The 18,033-nt window shown below is 39.7% G+C and overlaps 1 protein-coding gene across 1 annotated transcript in view; it reads left to right on the top strand.

The window, feature by feature from the left end:
- nup155 (nucleoporin 155kDa) overlaps positions 1-18,033 on the top strand; it is a 31,980-nt gene that overhangs the window by 7,380 nt on the left and 6,567 nt on the right. Inside the window, exons 9-31 of the mRNA XM_002938184.4 lie at positions 279-370; positions 642-739; positions 1,211-1,363; positions 2,924-3,024; positions 4,800-4,970; positions 5,185-5,295; positions 5,435-5,529; positions 6,334-6,422; positions 7,234-7,296; positions 7,384-7,531; positions 8,051-8,117; positions 8,932-9,047; positions 10,029-10,132; positions 11,783-11,916; positions 12,992-13,183; positions 13,317-13,455; positions 14,077-14,212; positions 14,586-14,739; positions 14,837-14,941; positions 15,619-15,773; positions 16,180-16,309; positions 17,088-17,201; positions 17,720-17,840. Coding sequence (XP_002938230.2) covers positions 279-370; positions 642-739; positions 1,211-1,363; positions 2,924-3,024; positions 4,800-4,970; positions 5,185-5,295; positions 5,435-5,529; positions 6,334-6,422; positions 7,234-7,296; positions 7,384-7,531; positions 8,051-8,117; positions 8,932-9,047; positions 10,029-10,132; positions 11,783-11,916; positions 12,992-13,183; positions 13,317-13,455; positions 14,077-14,212; positions 14,586-14,739; positions 14,837-14,941; positions 15,619-15,773; positions 16,180-16,309; positions 17,088-17,201; positions 17,720-17,840 — 2,788 coding nt within the window. The remainder of the gene's footprint in view (positions 1-278; positions 371-641; positions 740-1,210; positions 1,364-2,923; positions 3,025-4,799; positions 4,971-5,184; positions 5,296-5,434; positions 5,530-6,333; positions 6,423-7,233; positions 7,297-7,383; positions 7,532-8,050; positions 8,118-8,931; positions 9,048-10,028; positions 10,133-11,782; positions 11,917-12,991; positions 13,184-13,316; positions 13,456-14,076; positions 14,213-14,585; positions 14,740-14,836; positions 14,942-15,618; positions 15,774-16,179; positions 16,310-17,087; positions 17,202-17,719; positions 17,841-18,033) is intronic.

Raw genomic sequence — 18,033 nt, forward strand, 5'->3', positions numbered from 1 at the left:
ACAGTTGTATAGCTAGACCTAAAACCCTTAGCTCCTGTGCATCAGATTATTGTAAAGTCAAACAGAAGTCTAAAGGGGCTTCTAAGTCACATTTAACACAGGAGTATGCCAAGTTTTTTTGGTCATATTTGTTATATAACTGGATTTGACTTTCTATAGCACCGATATATTCCACAGTGCGTTACAGAGATGGTGATGAAATGATCACATTCCAGGGTTGCACCAATTGTGATCCTTTGTTGTACGTTAACTGGTTTTCCTTAATCTTTCTGTTAAAGGTGTATGACTTGGGTGTTGATGGTCATGGTATGAGCAGAGTGGCATCAGTATCTCAGAACTCTCTTGTCTCCGCTGCTGGAAACATTGCCAGGTAAACTTTATCACTAGTCATTCTGAGAACATTCATTCTGCAGAGGATTTTTGTTTTGGTCAGTAGTTCTAGAAGTGTAGTCTAGTAAATAAAAAATGATTTAGCTTTTCGTTAAGCAGCTTTCCAGAAAAGAAATAAGATCATAAGATAGAAGTCCACTTTAGATTGACTTTTCAGCTTTTATGTGGGTGCCATTGCTGCTGTTTATATAGTAAAACTAAAATAAACAATCTTACCTGTAGCACGTCCTAAATATTTTTCACCTCTGCAGGACAATAGATCGCAATGTTTTCAAACCCATCATTCACATCTCAGTCATCGAGATGTCAGAGTCTGTGAATTGTCATTTGCTGGCTGTCACGCATGCAGGTAAGATGTCTTTATATATGTTATATATATATGTTATATATGTCTTTATATATGAATTATATTATAAAAGGTGGAAAGTTTGCTTTAGGTCTAGCCACCTATAGCGACCAATGAGCACGTAGGGAATTGCCAGTCGCCTATTTAAAAGAAAAATAAAATGTTTTTTTTGGGAAGCAATACTTTGGAAACTGCATCTTTTATTACATTCTGTCATAAACTTCAGTTCACTGATAATCAAGGAAAGGGGCTTTGGGCCCTGACCTGCCCCACCTATGATATCATGTAGGGGTGGGCCAGGAGGTCCCGTGCCTATAAATAGATGCTGCTGGAAGTTAGGGCTCATTTAAGTCATGGGTGGGGAGAAAGGCAGGCCTGGATCCGCACCTGCCTGCGACTTGCTTTTGCTGATGTTATATAGATATATACACATGTTTTACATATGTTTACAAACACACTGCTGTTCTCTTCTAGGTGTTAGGCTATACTTTAGCACTGTGCCATTTAAACAGCCAACAGCCCGGCCCTCCATGTTAGCTTTGGTGCATGTTCGCCTACCCCCAGGGTTTTCTGCTTCCTCCAACGTGGAAAAACCATCAAAGGTGCACAGAGCACTATACAACAGTGGTAAGTGTCCTAAGAAAGAGAGAGAATGTAATCCTTTAGCCATAGTGCTGTATCAGGAACACAGGCCTTTGATTTGTACTTTAAACTGCCTTCCTGTCATACTCTGATTTTAGTTTTCCATTGAATTATATAGCAGTAAGTGGCTGGTCCACATACTTACAGTATTTACAGTAGTTCTCAAAAGTTTGTGAACCCTTTAAAATCTTCTATATTTTTATATGAATCATCTGACATCATCTGTGACCTCATCTGATTTTCAAACAAGTCCTAAAAAAGTAGACGAAGAAAACCTAGTTAAACAAATGAAACAAAAATGATTGTATTTATTAAAAAAAAAATGATCCAATAATATTGCGGGTGGAAATATTAAGTGAGTCCATAGGATTATCTCAAATTTGATGGTGAAATCAGAGTCTGTTTTTTTCGTCAATGGGATGACAATCAGGTGTGAGTGAGAGAACTTGTTTTATTTAAAGAACAGGGATCCAGCAAATAACTGTAAAGGGTTACAAGACTATCTCTAAAGAGTTTGGACTCCACCAATCAACAGTCAGACAGATTATGTACAAATGGAGGAAATTCAAGACTGTTGTTACCCTACCCAAAAGTGGTCGACCATCAAAGATAACTCCAATTACAAGGTGTCCAAGAGGTTACAAAGGAACCCAGGGTGACTTCTAAGCAACTCAAGGCCTGTCTCACATTGGCGAATGTTGATGATGTTCATGAGCCCACCACCAGGAGAACACTAAACAGCAATGATGTGTATGGCAGGGTAGCAAGGAGAAAGCTACGGTTCGTCTCCAAAAATATTGCTGACCATCTACAGTTTTCTAAAGATCATGAGGAAAACCAGAAGGATACTCGGAGAATGTTTTGTGGACTGATGAAGCGAAAATAGAACTTTTTGGCTTAAATGAGGAGGGTTACATCTGGAGAGAAAAAAAACACTGCATTCCATCATAAGAACCTTATCCCTGTATCTGTGGAACATGGTGGTGGGAGTGCTCTGGTTTGGGCTGCATCTGGGCCAGGACCACTTGCCATCATTGATGGAACAATGTATTCTGAACTATACCAGAGAATTCTAAAGGAAAATATCAAGACATCTGTCTGTAAACTAAATCTCAAGAGACAGTGGGTCAGTATATACATGACCAAATATAATATATAATTTTGTTTCATTTGTTTAACTAGGTTTTCTTCATCTACTATTTTAGGACTTTGAAATCAGATGATGTTTTAGGTCATGGTAATATAAAAATATTGGCGATTTTAAAGAAGGAATTTGCTTTGTAGCGTGATATTCTTTGAAATCAATCGCATTAAAAAAATAAAATTACAACTTTCCAGATGTCAAGAAACCACAGCTTCCAGTGTCCCCTCAATAACATTTTCCATCTGCCAAACTTCCTACTTCCTTCCTACTATTAAGCTGATAAAACTTAGCAAGAGACATTTTGGTGTTTGTCTCTATTTTGAAGGAAGCATGACTGCCCTACAGAGGTCCCTAATGTGTGTGACACTAAATGTAATAATGCTTCTTGCCCTCCTGCTAAGGTGTATTGCTGATGGCTGCATCTGAAAATGAAGACAATGATATATTGTGGTGCATCAATCGTGATTCTTTTCCATTTCAAAGACCAATGATGGAAACACAGGTAGGAAAACAAAATTTGTATGAAAACATTTTCAGAACTTAGCTAGCTGATAATAGTTGAGGTGGAAAAAAAAATACTTATTTTGTTAAATTCAGATTCTACCTAATTGTGGAGAACTCCAACACAAATTAAGCTTTTTGAAAAGTAAACATAATTTAAACAACTTTGCAATATACATCAATTAAATGATATGCAGCCTTTTCACGATTTTAAATGTAGTAATGGTTTGGAACAGTTCCCTAAGCCCCGCCCCCTGTTCCCCTGCTGATCTGGCTGACTACTTTGAGACTCAAATAAAATGTAACAGTAGTCGCCTGCCTTCAGCCTGCATCCTCCCAATCCCACAATTCCCTGTACATGTGATGTCAATAAGGAAAGGAACATCACAGTGCAATGCATTGTGGGTTATGTAGCTCCTGCATGCTGTCTGTAAGCTGTTGAGAAGTTGTTACAATTTGTAACGTCAATGTTTTAGTCCCTCCTCCCCTGCCAAGATTCAAATCATGCAGAAAGAAGAACTGTTTTGCAGCTGGATTTCAGCATATAAAAATGTTATGTATTCATACTTTTTGAAGGGACAGATTACAGTGATAGGTATATTAGGGGTTTCTGAACCAAATTTTGGTTCAGAAACCAGAGTTCCCCTTTAATCTATTGTAAGGAAAATAATCTCTGAAAAAAAACTTCCTTTCCTCAAATCTTAGGGGATGCTATTGTGTGATCTGAATAAGGAAATAAAGAGCATATTGTTTGTGTGTATTTTATACATAGTGGGCATAGTCCCCCTTAAGCACCTCTTTACCTCAACTTCATTTTCAGCCAGTCTGTTTTCATAGCTGAGACTCTTTATCCACTTAGTCACTTTTCTCTGGAACTTTTATAATCTCAGTACTGTCTTGCTGCTGCCGACTGGTATTGCTCGCTTCTCGTTAAATGGATTCACCCATCTTGATGCCATTTAAGGATATAAATAACCTCCACATTTGTAAGTCCCAAATCCATAACCTTACTCTTCAACACTGGATCTCATCAGCCAGTCTGCAAATGACACAAATCTAAGCAGTCCAAATGCATCCAAACACAGATACATTGTTTTCAATGGCATTGATGAACAAGTTGGACCAAATACAGAACCCTGCAGCACCCGGCCCAGAACCCTAGTCTAATAAGCGGATAAGCCATTGACAACCACTCTCTGAAATCAGCCTTTCAGCCATTTCTGTAACAATGCACAAATAGCACCACTAAAATGAACAAACAAAGCAAAATGTTTGTGACTTATTTCCGCCTTTTGTTAAAGGAACAGTAACATCAAAAAATTAAAGTGTTTTAAAGTAATTAAAATATAATGTGCTGTTGCTCTGCTAAAAAACTGGTGTTTTTGCTACAGAAAAGCTACTATATGAATAAGCTTCTGTGTAGCCATGGGGGCAGCCATTCAAACTGGAAAAAAGGAGAAAAGGCACAGGTTACATAGCAGATAACTAGTAGATAAGCCCCATATAATGGGGGTTTATCTGTTATCTGCTAAGTAACCTGTGCCTTTTCTCCTTTTTTCCAGCTTGAATGGCTGCCCCCATGGCTACACAGCAACTTACTTATATTAACTATAGTAGTCTTTCTAAAGCAAACACACCAGTTGTAGCAATGCAGGGCAACAGTACATTATATTGTAATTACTTTTATACACTTTCATTTTTTGGTGTTACTGTTCATTTAAGTGTTTACCTGTGACAAAAAACCTATAAGAATGCATGGCTTATTTCTCTCTGTAGGTGACTACCCAGGTGGATGGGCATTCCTGGGCTCTGTCTGCAGTAGATGAACAGAAAGCTGATAAAATTGTAACCCCTTTAAACAAAGATCTCATCCCTCTCACGGACTCTCCGGTTATTATTCAGCAACATATGATCCCTCCCAAACGCTTTGTGCTTCTGTCTGCACAGGTATGAGTTTTTGTTTATTTGTTTTTTAATCCATTGTATATATGTATGCACGTTCAGATTTCCTGCACAAATCCTAATTAGCGTATGCTAATAAGGATTCGGTTCGGTATTCAGCTGAATCCCTTACGGTGGATTCGGGGGTTCGGCCGAACCCAAAAAACTGTGTTCAATGCATCTCTAATAATGAGACTTTATTTTCTCTATCAATTTGTAGGGAAGCCATATTTTCTACAAACTTAGACCAGTGGATCAACTACGACACCTTCTTGTTAGCAATTCAGGAGGAGATGGGGAAGAAATAGAGCGTTTTTTCAAGTTACATCAGGTAATCGTGTCTTTATCATTTAGCTCATTTAAAACAAAAACACCTTTACTATTTTACAAGTTCTTTTTTTAAATGCTTGGTTACCATAACTCATAGACCAGACTGATTTATTCTGTTAATCTGTTTTTGTCTTTATCAGGAGAACCAGGCTTGTGCAACCTGCTTGATTCTTGCATGTTCCACTGCTGCATCTGACAGAGAAGTCTCTGCTTGGGCTGCTCGGGCATTTTTCAGGTAATCTCAGCCTTTTTCCCCTAAGTGCCCCATAGCCCAGAAGAATCTATGTGAATGTGAATCTATGTGGGGTCAATAGCTGAACCAGCTAAAAAGAAGGGAGAAGTGTCTATGGCTTTCTGTGTTCCTATGTGTAATTATAATTACTCGACTGAATGCTGAATTTGTCCTTAGATAAAACGTGCCATAAATTAAATATAACACTTTTTGGGCAGTTGATACTGTTTAAAGGGATATTGTCTTTACCATTTATATTATCATATTACAGGTTTTGCACAAGTTGTAATATTGCTGTCAGGTTCAAAATTTAGTTTGTTTTGGTTTTTTTTTTTTTTATTGTCAGATAGTAGTAGTCGCTGGAGACTCAGGCCAAGGGCTCCATTTTTTCAGACTTCTGCAGGCAGCCTTTGGCTAAATAAGTCAATTGTATAATTCTAGCTGGAAGTTTACCAAATTAAGTGTATTAAATAGTCAGTTTAGAGAGAAGGTTAATTGTCCCTGTTTGAATCTGATACAGTTGCTCTGCTCTGGAGGGTATATGTGTAGTTCCTGGCCTAAAGCAAGATATAACATTAATGTTTAAAAAAAAAAAAAAAAAAAGACACAATTGACCTGGAGATTTGCTTCTACCCCATGGACAAGAGTGAGAAATTCAAAAGTGGAAAACTTCCCTCCAAACCATGACACACTGCAGGCATTACTTATACTTATAGCAATACATAGTGATTGGCAGAGTAGGCAATATTCTAGGCAGATTGTGTGTTTTCAGGGAAACGGTAATTTAATTTGGGTCTTCCTCTCTAGGTACGGTGGGGAGGCTCAGTTGCGTGTACAGTCAGCACTACACCAACCCGGTAATGTTGGGCCTATCTTCGGTTCTCCTCTGCCAGTAGGTAGGTACATCATTATTGCTGTATCTTGTATTAATCACCAATATGTATGTATGTATATCTTTATTTATAAAGTGCTACTTATGTACGCAGCGCTGTACAGTAGAATACATTAATACAAACAGGGTGTTATAAGATAATAGCTAAATACAAAGTATAATAATAAATACAGATAAATACAGCAGCAATAAGTTAAGAGTCGAGGACACAAGAGGAAGGAGGTCCCTGCCCCGTAGAGCTTACAATCTATATGGGACAAAGCAATTTGGAAACTCCACACATTACAACACTGGTTAACTTACTCTATCAGTCAATTACTAGGCAATAGTTCTATAAAGGATTAATATGAATCCAGTCCAGTTTTAGTATGAATCATGTCCAGTTTTAGCTGCATTCAGAATGCATGCCCATATCTGAGGGTACTGTGACCCACTGGGCATATTTAAGTTTAGTGTAAGTCTTGTGTTGCATGGTGAAACAAACAAGAGATATCCACAGGTTACATAGCAGATAACAGATAAGCTCTGTAGAATACAATGGTGTTTTATCTGTTATCTGCTATTTAACCTGTGCCTTTTTTTCCAGTTTGAATAGCTTTTCCTTGGAAATACAGCAGGGTATTTATATAAATGATAGGGTTTTGAAAACAAACATTCTGTTTTAAATACTTTGATACGTTTTTATTACTTGGTGCTACTGTTCCTTTAAGTTTCAAGATCATTTATAGGCTTTGTGTTTAATGTAAGTAGTACCATACCCCACTTATCCTTCACTTTTATACCTATTTTTTTTTAATCTCTTCTTTGCTTTTAAGCTTCACCTATGCCTGTAGGCAGTCCGATGCCAAATCCTAGCTTCCTGGGGACCCCAACACAAGGTATGTTCTACTTGAAATCAATGCTTATTTGAATTGGCAAGTGTATGTGTAATTTCTAACTACTTAGATTTCTCCTGTATTCATTAGGAGCCTGCCCTCCTAACGTTTCTACCCCAGCATATGGAGTTGCAACCCCTGCACCGCAGCCTGCTGCTGTACCGGGCATGATGGGAACAGAAATTGCATTTTCAGGAAAGCACAATGGTATTTGCATCTACTTCTGCCGCATTATCGGGTAAGATTTACTATTACTTAAATACCCCTTTGTCTCTTTTATTCCTGAAAAATACTTAGGCAAGGTTTTTATTAAGAAGTTTATATATAATTGTTAAACGTCTCTACTTATCCTGTAGAAAATTAACTTATTGCCCTGTTGATTATGTGAATGCCCTGTGAATAATAGAACTGCTAAAATGTTATTCTGAAAATGTCAGTATGCCCATTGGTCATACTCCAGCAGTGCTCAGAGATTACACTTAAATTTAATTTAAAAAAATAAATAAATACTGGCTAGAAAGTATCTCCTTTTGGTCTGGCCCATAACTCCTTTATGTGGACATAATCCAGACATATAGATGGAGCATCCCTGAAAAGGGTTAATATGTGCAAAGCACATTCTTTAATGCCTGTCTTCTGTTGAATGGAACTTTGCACCCCAGTGTTCCAAATGATTCTGAGAGATTTCAGCACTGCAATCTGTATCTGAGCATCATATAACAATTCTGATATTAATTGGGATATTATTGCTTTCCAGTAATATTTGGGATGGAAGCGTAGCTGTGGAAAACACCTTCAAGAGCGGGAACAGAGAAGTCACAGCGGTAATATTTTGACTATACCAACAGTATCGGGTTTATAGTTCAACCCTATATGTTCCTCAGTATAAATGTGCTTCTGAGGGCAGACCTTATGTTAGTTTGCCATAGCCAACAGATTGGGGATTCTCACTTGGCCCTGCTATCACCATAGAGCTTCATACTGTTCTTTCAAACACTATTGTAGTGACTGTTGTGCGCAGGACATCCATGCCACCATTTACTTTAGCCAGAGATGGAAAGTGCTGTCATACCACAAAGAGTCTGTTGCCATCAGCCTTTCTGCAGAATTGTGCTTACTTCTGGGGAGTAATTGAGGGCATGGTTTGGTAGCTCTCTTAACAGGCTATCAGAAAGCAAAAGGAGGTGCCCCTGTTGTAGAGTGTTCCATCAGCCTTTGTGTCACAATGTTGTTTCCCTAGTCCAGTAATCCCCAACCTGTGGCTCATGAGTAACATTTTGCTCTCAAACCCCTTGAATGGTGCTCTCAGTGCCCCCAAACCAGGTAGTTATTTTTGAATTCCTGACTTGGGGGCAAGTTTTGGTTGAATAAAAACAAGATTTCCTACCAAATAAAGCCCCCTGTAAGCTGATAGTGTGCATAGAGGCCCCTAATAGCCTCCATGAACTTTTATGGTGCTTGTGTTGCTCCCCAAGTCTTTTTACTTTTGACTGTGGTTCACGAGTAAGAAAGGTTGGGGACCCCTGCCCTAGACGATGAGCGGTGGAATTGTAGCAATTTTATACCTTCAGTGTTCAATGTTTTCCTTAGTTAATAGTTAATATTAAACCCCCAACCTTTATATTTTCCTACTTTTAGATTGACAGCAGTGTTACACCACAGCTTCTGGAGTCTGTTCTTCAAGAGCTCAAAGGGTTACTGGAGTTTCTTGATCGATACTCCCAGTTTACTGCTGGATCTCTAGGTAACCCCAGGTATGTTGTTTTTTTTTTTTGTTTCTTTGTTTTGTTTCTTTTTAAAGTGGTGGTTCACCTTTAGGTTTACTTTTAGTATGTTAGTAGTATTGTATGTTTTTGAATTATTTGCTGCCTTCTTCTAACTCTTTGCAGCTTTCAAATGGAGGTCACTGACTCCCACAGACAAAAAACTATTGCTTTGTGAAAATACAGTTTTATTGTTGTTACTTTTTAGTACTCATATTTCTGTTCAAGTCCTCTTCTATTAATGTATCAGTTTTTCATTCAAACTACGCCCTGGTTGCTAAGGTAATTTGGATCCTAGCAACCAAATCACTGTTGAAACTCCAAATGGGAGAGCTGCTGAACAAAAACTGAAATAATTAAACTATAAATAATGAAAAATGACCAATTGCAAATTCTCAGAATATTCGCTACATCATATTAAAAGTGGGTGAACAACCCTTTAATTCCCAACAACCCTGCAGTAGGGAACATATAAGACCACTGAAGTTTAATGTGAGAAATAGAAGTATAGAAGAATATAGAAGCCTATGATTAAGTGTACACAGATAACCGCACAGCCTCGCTTGATTAGTGTAGGTGTAGGGTGTATTATCTTCTCTGTCTAGTATATAGAGACACCATAAACTGTTGTTTTCTCTGCCTAGTATATGTTTTTTACTTTACATTTTCAGATAAGGGATTAGTAAGACCTAAAATATACACTAAACTGTTGCAGTGAAAAACATAATACTTCTGTCTATCAAAAGCATATAAGAAGTAACTGAGTTTTATGATTGTATAACTGCCCGCGGTTCTGTATCTGTGTGTGGATCCAGTGCTCATCAGTGACTTTTATATGCATTTAATGTTCCATGGGTTACATAATCCCTCAGCTAATGCAGCATTCCCTCTTTTTATACTTGCATTGCTACATATATTGTATAGCCATGACTATAATATTTGAACCCCCCCCCCCCCCCCCCCATGCTGCAGCTTTGGTACACCTGCAAATCGTCAGCAGCGACTTGTGGGCCTGGGCCGGCCTGACTCTGGCAGTTCACAGCAAGCCCAACAAGAACTCCAAAGAAAATACCACAGTAAGTTGCCTGGGACACTAAAATAAGTGTGAAAGATTTACCAGTATTTATGTTACATCCTTAAATTATACTCAGCCCTAATATTTATTTCCATTTAGTTCAGGGGGATATCTATGCTGCCTCTAGTTTAGTGGAATCTCTCTGTACAGGTTGTGAGCAAAGGTTGAGGGATTGCTTTCTATTGTGGATTTGCAATGATCCACCATTACTTGCTGGCCACAATTGTTAGACCCTACCCCCTGCTGCTTTCATGTATAAGGTAGCCATACATGCTCCGTTTTGGTTGGATAGTTTGGCTGAGATAGACCATACTTCCTGTCCATCTGGGAATGTATGGCAGGTTGGGGTACCATTTGAGCAGATAATCTTTTTATCCTGCTGGATAGTGGAATATCTGTCCTGGTAGATCAGTGCTGTCCAACTGGCGGCCCGCGGGCCGCATGCGGCCCTCGACCCCCCTCTGTGTGGCCCCCCACCTGTCTGGCTGCTTTGATGGCTTAACTTTGTATCAGTACTATGATTAACTGGCCCCCTGCATGGTTCTCACCTCAGATTCAGGCTGTAATCCCCCTGTATTGTTTAAAACTGTAATCCCCTGTGTTGTTCACACCTTTTAATCTCTGCATTGTTTACCCCCTGCAGTGTTCACACCTCAGGCTCAGGCCTAGGCTATAATCACCCACATTGTTCACCTCTTCACACCTCAGACGTATGTACTGCCTGGCCTATACTGCCTGTGTATAGGCAGCATAGGGCAGGGAGGGTATGGCACCCACAGGCAGCATAGGACAGGCAGAGTATGGCAGGCAGAGTGCTGCCTGTGTGTGCCATACTCTGCCTACCCTATGCTGCCTGTGGGAGGTGAACCTGGCAGGGGTTTGTTCTGAGAGTTTGTTAGCAGTTGGAAATAGCCATTAAATGGTCCCTAAGGTGTGTAATTATATGCTGGGGGTTGCTGTGCTATCCACAGGGGAGAAGGCATATGGATTTAAGGGTGTGTCTTAATATGACATAATATAATTCTTTAACATATGAAAGATGGTTGATATCCCTGCAGCGACCATTGTGATAAAATGGGTGTGGTTTGAAGTGTGTGTGGTTTAAAATGGGGGAGTGGTCAAAACTGGCTTCCATTAGCGGCCCTCCACCATGTATGCTAGAGAAATTCCGGCCCTCGGCACCGCAGAAGTTGGACAGCACTGTGGTAGATAATCATAATTAGAATTATTTGTTGCCCAAAAGAGCTCCACTTCACGTTCTTGTATAGCCACTCATCGATCCCGCAGGCTGATTGGTAGGGTACCATTTGGGTCAGCCCATGTATAGCCGCCTTTACAGAGGAGAGCTTTTGGGCAGCAACAAGCCTTAAAAATTATTGTATAGCTTGGCAGTAGCTTGTAATAGATGAATTGCAACACAGTTTTTGATTATGCAACATCTTAAATACACAATGGATGCCTATTATATTAAATGGCAAAATTTGTTCACTATTACTTTCCCCTTGGCCAAGGAATGAAAGGCAAGTTAAGATCAAAGGTGTATATGCCCAAGTGTACTGTGTTATCAAGCAAGATAAATGAATAAGCAGAACACATTAGCCTAAACATGTATTTGTAAATAATTATGCTAACAATCTTTTCCTTTCAACAGCTGAAGCTCAGCTTGCAGAACAGTTATCTCTCCAGGGGATCCATCAGCTGGTTAGGAAAATGTGCCAAGCTCTTGCTTTGTGGAAGCTACTGTGTGAACATCAGTTTAGCCTCATTGTTTCAGATCTACAAAAGGTTTGTGTTTATTTTTTGTGGCTTTAGTCCCTGTCTGAAGAGTGTTGGGAGCAGCAACATCTGGGAGAACCAGCCCATGCTTGGGTTTGCTTACATGTGCTCTTGCTCTAATGCATCTTAAAGAAGAACTAAAGAAGTAGGGCAGAAATGTTGTACATTATGTTTTGTGCTTCTGTATCAGCCCAAGGCAACCACAGCCCTTTAGCAGGGAATCGGTGCCCCCCAAGATGCCCCAGTAGCCCCCCATCTTCTTTTCTGCTGATTCCCTGCCCATGCTCTGTGCTGCTGTCACTTACTTGAGCTTAGGGGCCCACTCACTATATACTGTATATATACAATATAAATGTCACAGTATAACCTGAGCTTAGGGACCCACTCACTATATACTGTATATATACAATATAAATGTCACAGTATAACCTGAGCTTAGGGGCCCACTCACTATATACTGTATATATACAATATAAATGTCACAGTATAACCTGAGCTTAGGGACCCACTCACTATATACTGTATATATACAATATAAATGTCACAGTATAACCTGAGCTTAGGGACCCACTCACTATATACTGTATATATACAATATAAATGTCACAGTATAACCTGAGCTTAGGGACCCACTCACTATATACTGTGTATATATAGAACATAAATGTCACAATATAAGGCTAAGTAGTAATTCAGACAATTACTACTTAGCAGCTCAGAAACCAGTGCAATTAGCATTAGAATTCAATAATCAGCCCTGTAGCATCAGCTTATATGACAGGCCAACCTCATTTTCTGGTTGGTAATTTGCGACAACCCCTAAGCTCAGCTTCTCAACAGCTCCTCGAAGCACACTGAGCACGTAAGTGTCAGACACTTTTCAAGATGGGGAGCTCCTGTGACAAGTGAAGGCCTTTGATCATTGCTGCTATTGAGATGCTGAAACTTTAGGCTGGCACAGTAAGAAAAAGTATATAAAATATAGCATTTTTAGCCATATTCTTTTTTTAGGCTTCAGTTCTCACTTAAAAAAAGCTATTGAGTTCCTTGGACAGAAACTGAATGTCTGTGTTCTTACACACAGGAACTCCAGGAGCAGCTGAAGATAACCACTTTTAAAGATCTTGTGATCAGAGACAAAGAGCTGGCGGGGGCTCTTACCGCATCTTTGATCAATTGCTACATCCAAGACAACGCATCAGTGGATGGAGTTAGTTACCGACTTCAAGAAGTGTGTCCTCTTCTGTACAGCACTGACGATGCAGTGTGCTCAAAGGTAAAAATCAGGAGATGCAATGTTTGCAAAGACTATGTATTAAAAAGGCCTTTATATACGTTATGTGCAATTGATCAATTTGCCATCTAACAATATAAATTGAAATTCGCTACAAATTAATTTTATTTTCCAGGCAAATGAACTTTTGCAAAGATCCCGCCATGTTCCAAACAAACTGGAAAAGGAGAGAATGCTACGAGAGTCATTAAAAGAGTATCAAAAAATAAGTCAACAGGTTGACCTTCCTAATGTGTGTGCTCAGTACAGGCAAGGTAATTTTGCTAATGTGTCGTAAATCTGGTGAAGGGTAGACTGAATAATCAGGTTTATATAAATCTAGCCCTTTGCAACCAAAGTAAGCATCAGGGTGATTGCTGTAAATAAGAAACTCTGCACCTGTTCATACATAGCCCCTAAAAATATAACTAATATTCCTGTCAGATATTATCCCTTTCTTCCTTACAGAAATAAGAGTTAAAAAATATTATCATTTCTGGTAGCCTGTGTCTGTTAATAGCAGGATATGAGTTCAGTGCTACCAAATAGACTAGTTAACCTAAATGAAAGTTATACAAACCTTATTTATAAAGTTAAGGTGGGAAGTTATGATAGAATATCAAGAGGGTCCACAGAGAAAGGTTATCACCCCTAGATCAGAAATTACTGCTTTATTCTAAAACCTCCCATTGGGCTTCCAGAGGAACCGAGAACCAAGTGGTCCAAGAGTGCATCAGATAAAGGGAAATTTTATGCCTTTGTGGTTCCCAGACATGTTAGAAAGAAGAGCTACGTGTGGGTTAAATGAGTTTAAATACTAGCAAGGGCTGACTGAATGAGTTTGGAGAATTGGGTAAAAGAGCAAAACCTTATCATAACACTTCCTTTGCTTTTAGTACGCTTCTATGAGGGAGTGGTGGAGCTCTGCCTAACTGCTGCTGAGAAGAAAGATCCTCAGGGGCTAGGCCTTCATTTCCACAAGAACGGAGAACCTGAGGAGGATGTGGCTGGCCTGCAGGCTTTTCAGGAGAGGTAGGGTGCAGTGTTATGTGTGTGAAGCTGGCATGTACACATGTTATCATACATATGTGGGTGAAGGCTCTAAAAAGATGGGCCAATCAAGACATTACAATGCAAGCAGGGTCTGCCATTAATATACAAACCATAAAGCGGTGACCGCCCTCATGGGTTTATATGTGTGTACCTATCAAATCTGCTTATTGATATAGTTACTACACTGTTTTAGCTTTGCATCTCATTCAGCCAACCTTCCCTCAGGGAGCCATAGTGCTGGTCTGGAGAGGCAGCCTCTCTGGCAGTCTAACCAACACATTGAATTATGGTGGCCTTATCTCTCTTCTTGTGGGAACAGCAGCCCTTAACATTGTGCCATGTTTTGTTTTAGGTTAAATAGCTACAAATGTATCACTGATACACTTCAAGAGCTGGTGAACCAAAGTAAAGCTGCACCCCAATCACCCAGTGTTCCCAAAAAACCAGGCCCTCCTGTCCTGTCGTCGGACCCCAACATGCTCAGCAACGAAGAGGCAGGAATACATGTAAGCAACATTATTATTATTATAGTTGATCTGTATTGGTAGGGAAATTATACTGGTTCTGACAATAACTAATGCTTTTTTCCCCTCTTTATTTAAGTTTGAGCAAATGCTGAAGTTGGCACAGCGTTCTACAGATGAGCTCTTCAACATAGCACTTTTCAACTGGCTTATACAAGCGGATCTCACTGACAAACTGCTGGAGGTAACTTCCTTTATATTCACCCTTTTCACGCCATTTAGAACAGCCCACTTGCCAGTGCTAAGCATAGGCTTGTATTTTAGTCTGGTAAGGCTGCAATATTTATATAAAGTAGGAGTCTGCAAAATATGGCCCCAGGGTCACTATCAGGGAGGCAAGGGGGTATTGTGCTGCTGGGCCCAGTGAAATCTCCTTCAGAAGGGGGCCTGGCCACATTGAAAAAACATTGCGAATTGTGTTAGTAATCCTTGTTTCAGCTCCGGCAGTTTGGTTATTTTAAAAATTAAGAAAATTTAGCATGGAAGAGATTGCTGAATTGCTGAATATCTTTATTAGGCACCTTGTGCATCCCCTGTCCTGAAGTGCCTGCAAGGACTGAAATAAAGTCTGATGATTCACTTCTATACTAGCTACACAGTTGATAAAGGCAGGCGCATTGGCCCCAGAATATAGTGCTACTTTATGTCATTATTAGTTTGATCCTGGCTGTTACAATAGGGATATCCAGCCTTTGTCTGTCCAGTTCCTGTTAAGCTACAACAGCCTCCAGCTGTCAACAGGTGCTGGATTTTGGAGTTTAACAGCTGGAGGGAGCCCAGGGTTGATACTCTAGTTGCACACCGACAGGTAACGGGTAAAGCTATTCCATACATTCATATAGTATTTTATTATCTTTGTAGTTGAATTCTCCGTTTCTGGAGCCACATTTGGTGCGTATGGCGAAGCTGGATCAGAACAAAGTGCGATACATGGATTTGCTGTGGCGATACTATGAGAAGAACAGAAATTTCAGCAATGCTGCTCGTGTCGTGGCCAAACTTGCAGATATGCCCAGGTAATGCTTTCCTCTGACGTGTTCCCTTCAATTCCCTGCTGACTTGGCAGCCATCAAATTAACAGAACATTATAGCACTATAAACAGTTTGGTTTCTGGGCTATATACCATGCACGTTCATGTGATGCAACGGACCCTTCCCAGCGGGGCTGCTGAAGTTTTAGTATACAAAATAGGTAGGCATAGGGTGCACATTGATGGGTGCTGTAGTAATGGTTTTTACCATTTAGTTTAGTTTCTAATGCATTCTTCTCTGGGCTGGGATGTTCATCGGAGCAACCAGTATGACCTCTTATACTATTAAAAACTAGATATGTAAATCTGTTCAGTAGAGCTGTCCTGTCATACTACCAGTCCCTAGGATGCATCACTGAAGTTACCTGTTGAATGCTTTCATCCCTCTCAGCACAGAGATCTCATTAAAGCAACGACTTGAATACATCTCCAGAGCCATTCTCAGTGCCAAGAGCTCCACTACAATGTCCACCCTTGCTGCCGACGGCGAGTTCTTGCACGAGCTGGAAGAAAAGTTAGAGGTGATAATGTCATTTATTGTTACCAGCAGGCGAGGTTGAAAATAGACAAGTCTATCATGTTCCACCATGCTTAAAGGGAAACTCCACCCAAACACAACTTAAGCTTTTTGAAAAGAAAACATAATGTCAAGCAACTTTGCAGTATACATCAATTAAAAAATATGCAGCCTTTTCATGATTTTTAATGTAATATGATTTGGAACAGTTCCCTAAGCCCCGCCCCCTGTTCCCCTGCTGATCTGGCTGACTACTTTGGGGCTCAAATAAAATGTAACAGTAGTTGACTTCCCTCAGTCTGCCTTCAGCCTGCATCCTCCCAATCCCACAATTCCCTGCACACGTGATGTCAATAAGGAAAGGAACATCACAGTGCAATGCATTGTGGGTTATGTAGTTCCTGCATGCTGTCTGTAAGCTGTGGGGAAGTTGTTTCAATTTGTAACATCAGTGTTTTAGTCCCTCCTCCCCTGCCAGGATTTCTAATGATGCCGAAAGAGAAGAACTGTTTTGCAGCTGGATTTCAGCATATAAAAATGGTATTTATTCATACTTTTTGAAGGACCCAATTACAGTGACCGGTATATTAGGGGTTTTTGTGTTGTATGGGGGTCTTTAACTAATTTTGGTTCAGATGCCCTTTAACTGGTCCAGAGCCAAAAGCCCATCTGAAGTGTACTTCTGTTTTTAAGTGACCTAGTTTCTTCTTGACCCAGAAGTTGTGAGGGGTTGACCTGTTTCCTTTACAGTGGTCATAATTTTGGTGTTTGTTATCTTACAGGTAGCAAGAATTCAGCTGCAAATACAAGAGACCCTAAGCAGACAATATTCCCACCATTCGGCTGTGGGGGATGCAGTGTCGCAGCTTGATTCTCAGCTAATGGACATTACAAAGGTATTGATTATTTTCCCATGTTTTTGCTTTTGGGTTAATAAATGCTGCATTGCTTTTATTCCTCATGGATTGCTTGCACTCTTTTATCCCCTTATCCAGAATGTTCCAAATTATGGGAAGGTCGTCTCCCATAGACTTCATTTAAAAAAAAAAAAAAAAAAAAATTCCTTTTTTTTCTGGAATAAAAAAACAGTACTTTGTACTTGATGGTATCTAAGCTAATAATGAATCCTAACTGAAGGCAAAATAATACTATTGGGTTTAATGTATAAAATAGTTTTTTAGCAGATCCAAATTACGGCAAAATCCCTTATCTGGAAAACCCCAGGACCCCCTGAGCATTCTGGGTAACAGGTTCCATACCTGAACACTAAATCAATGTTATAGTAACCTCCTATAGACATGTATATGCAGTGCAGAAATGTTTCTAAGCTGCACATGTGACCAGGGCAAAAAAAAAAAGCTTTTTTTTTTTAAGATTTACTTTATAACAAAGCTATTGATTTTTTTCCCCCCAGCTGTTTGGACAATATGCTGATCCATTTAGGCTTTCAGAATGCAAACTAGCAATTATACACTGTGCTGGACATTCAGATCCTATATTGGTGCAGACACTCTGGCAAGAAATCATTGATAAAGGTAAGAGTGTGTTTTCCCTGTCCCACAATCCTAGTGCAGTGCACTAGTAGTGCAAGTAGGCAATGAAAAGACATATCCTATTTAGTGTTGAAATCTGAGGGGATTTTCTCCCAATATGCCCTGGGGCCAGACGATCAAATTACAATGATGGGTATAAGAGCCGTCTGAGAAAAAGCTGCATCAATGAGCCAAT

Source organism: Xenopus tropicalis, chromosome 1, assembly GCF_000004195.4.
Source record: "Xenopus tropicalis strain Nigerian chromosome 1, UCB_Xtro_10.0, whole genome shotgun sequence".
NCBI lineage: Eukaryota > Metazoa > Chordata > Amphibia > Anura > Pipidae > Xenopus > Xenopus tropicalis.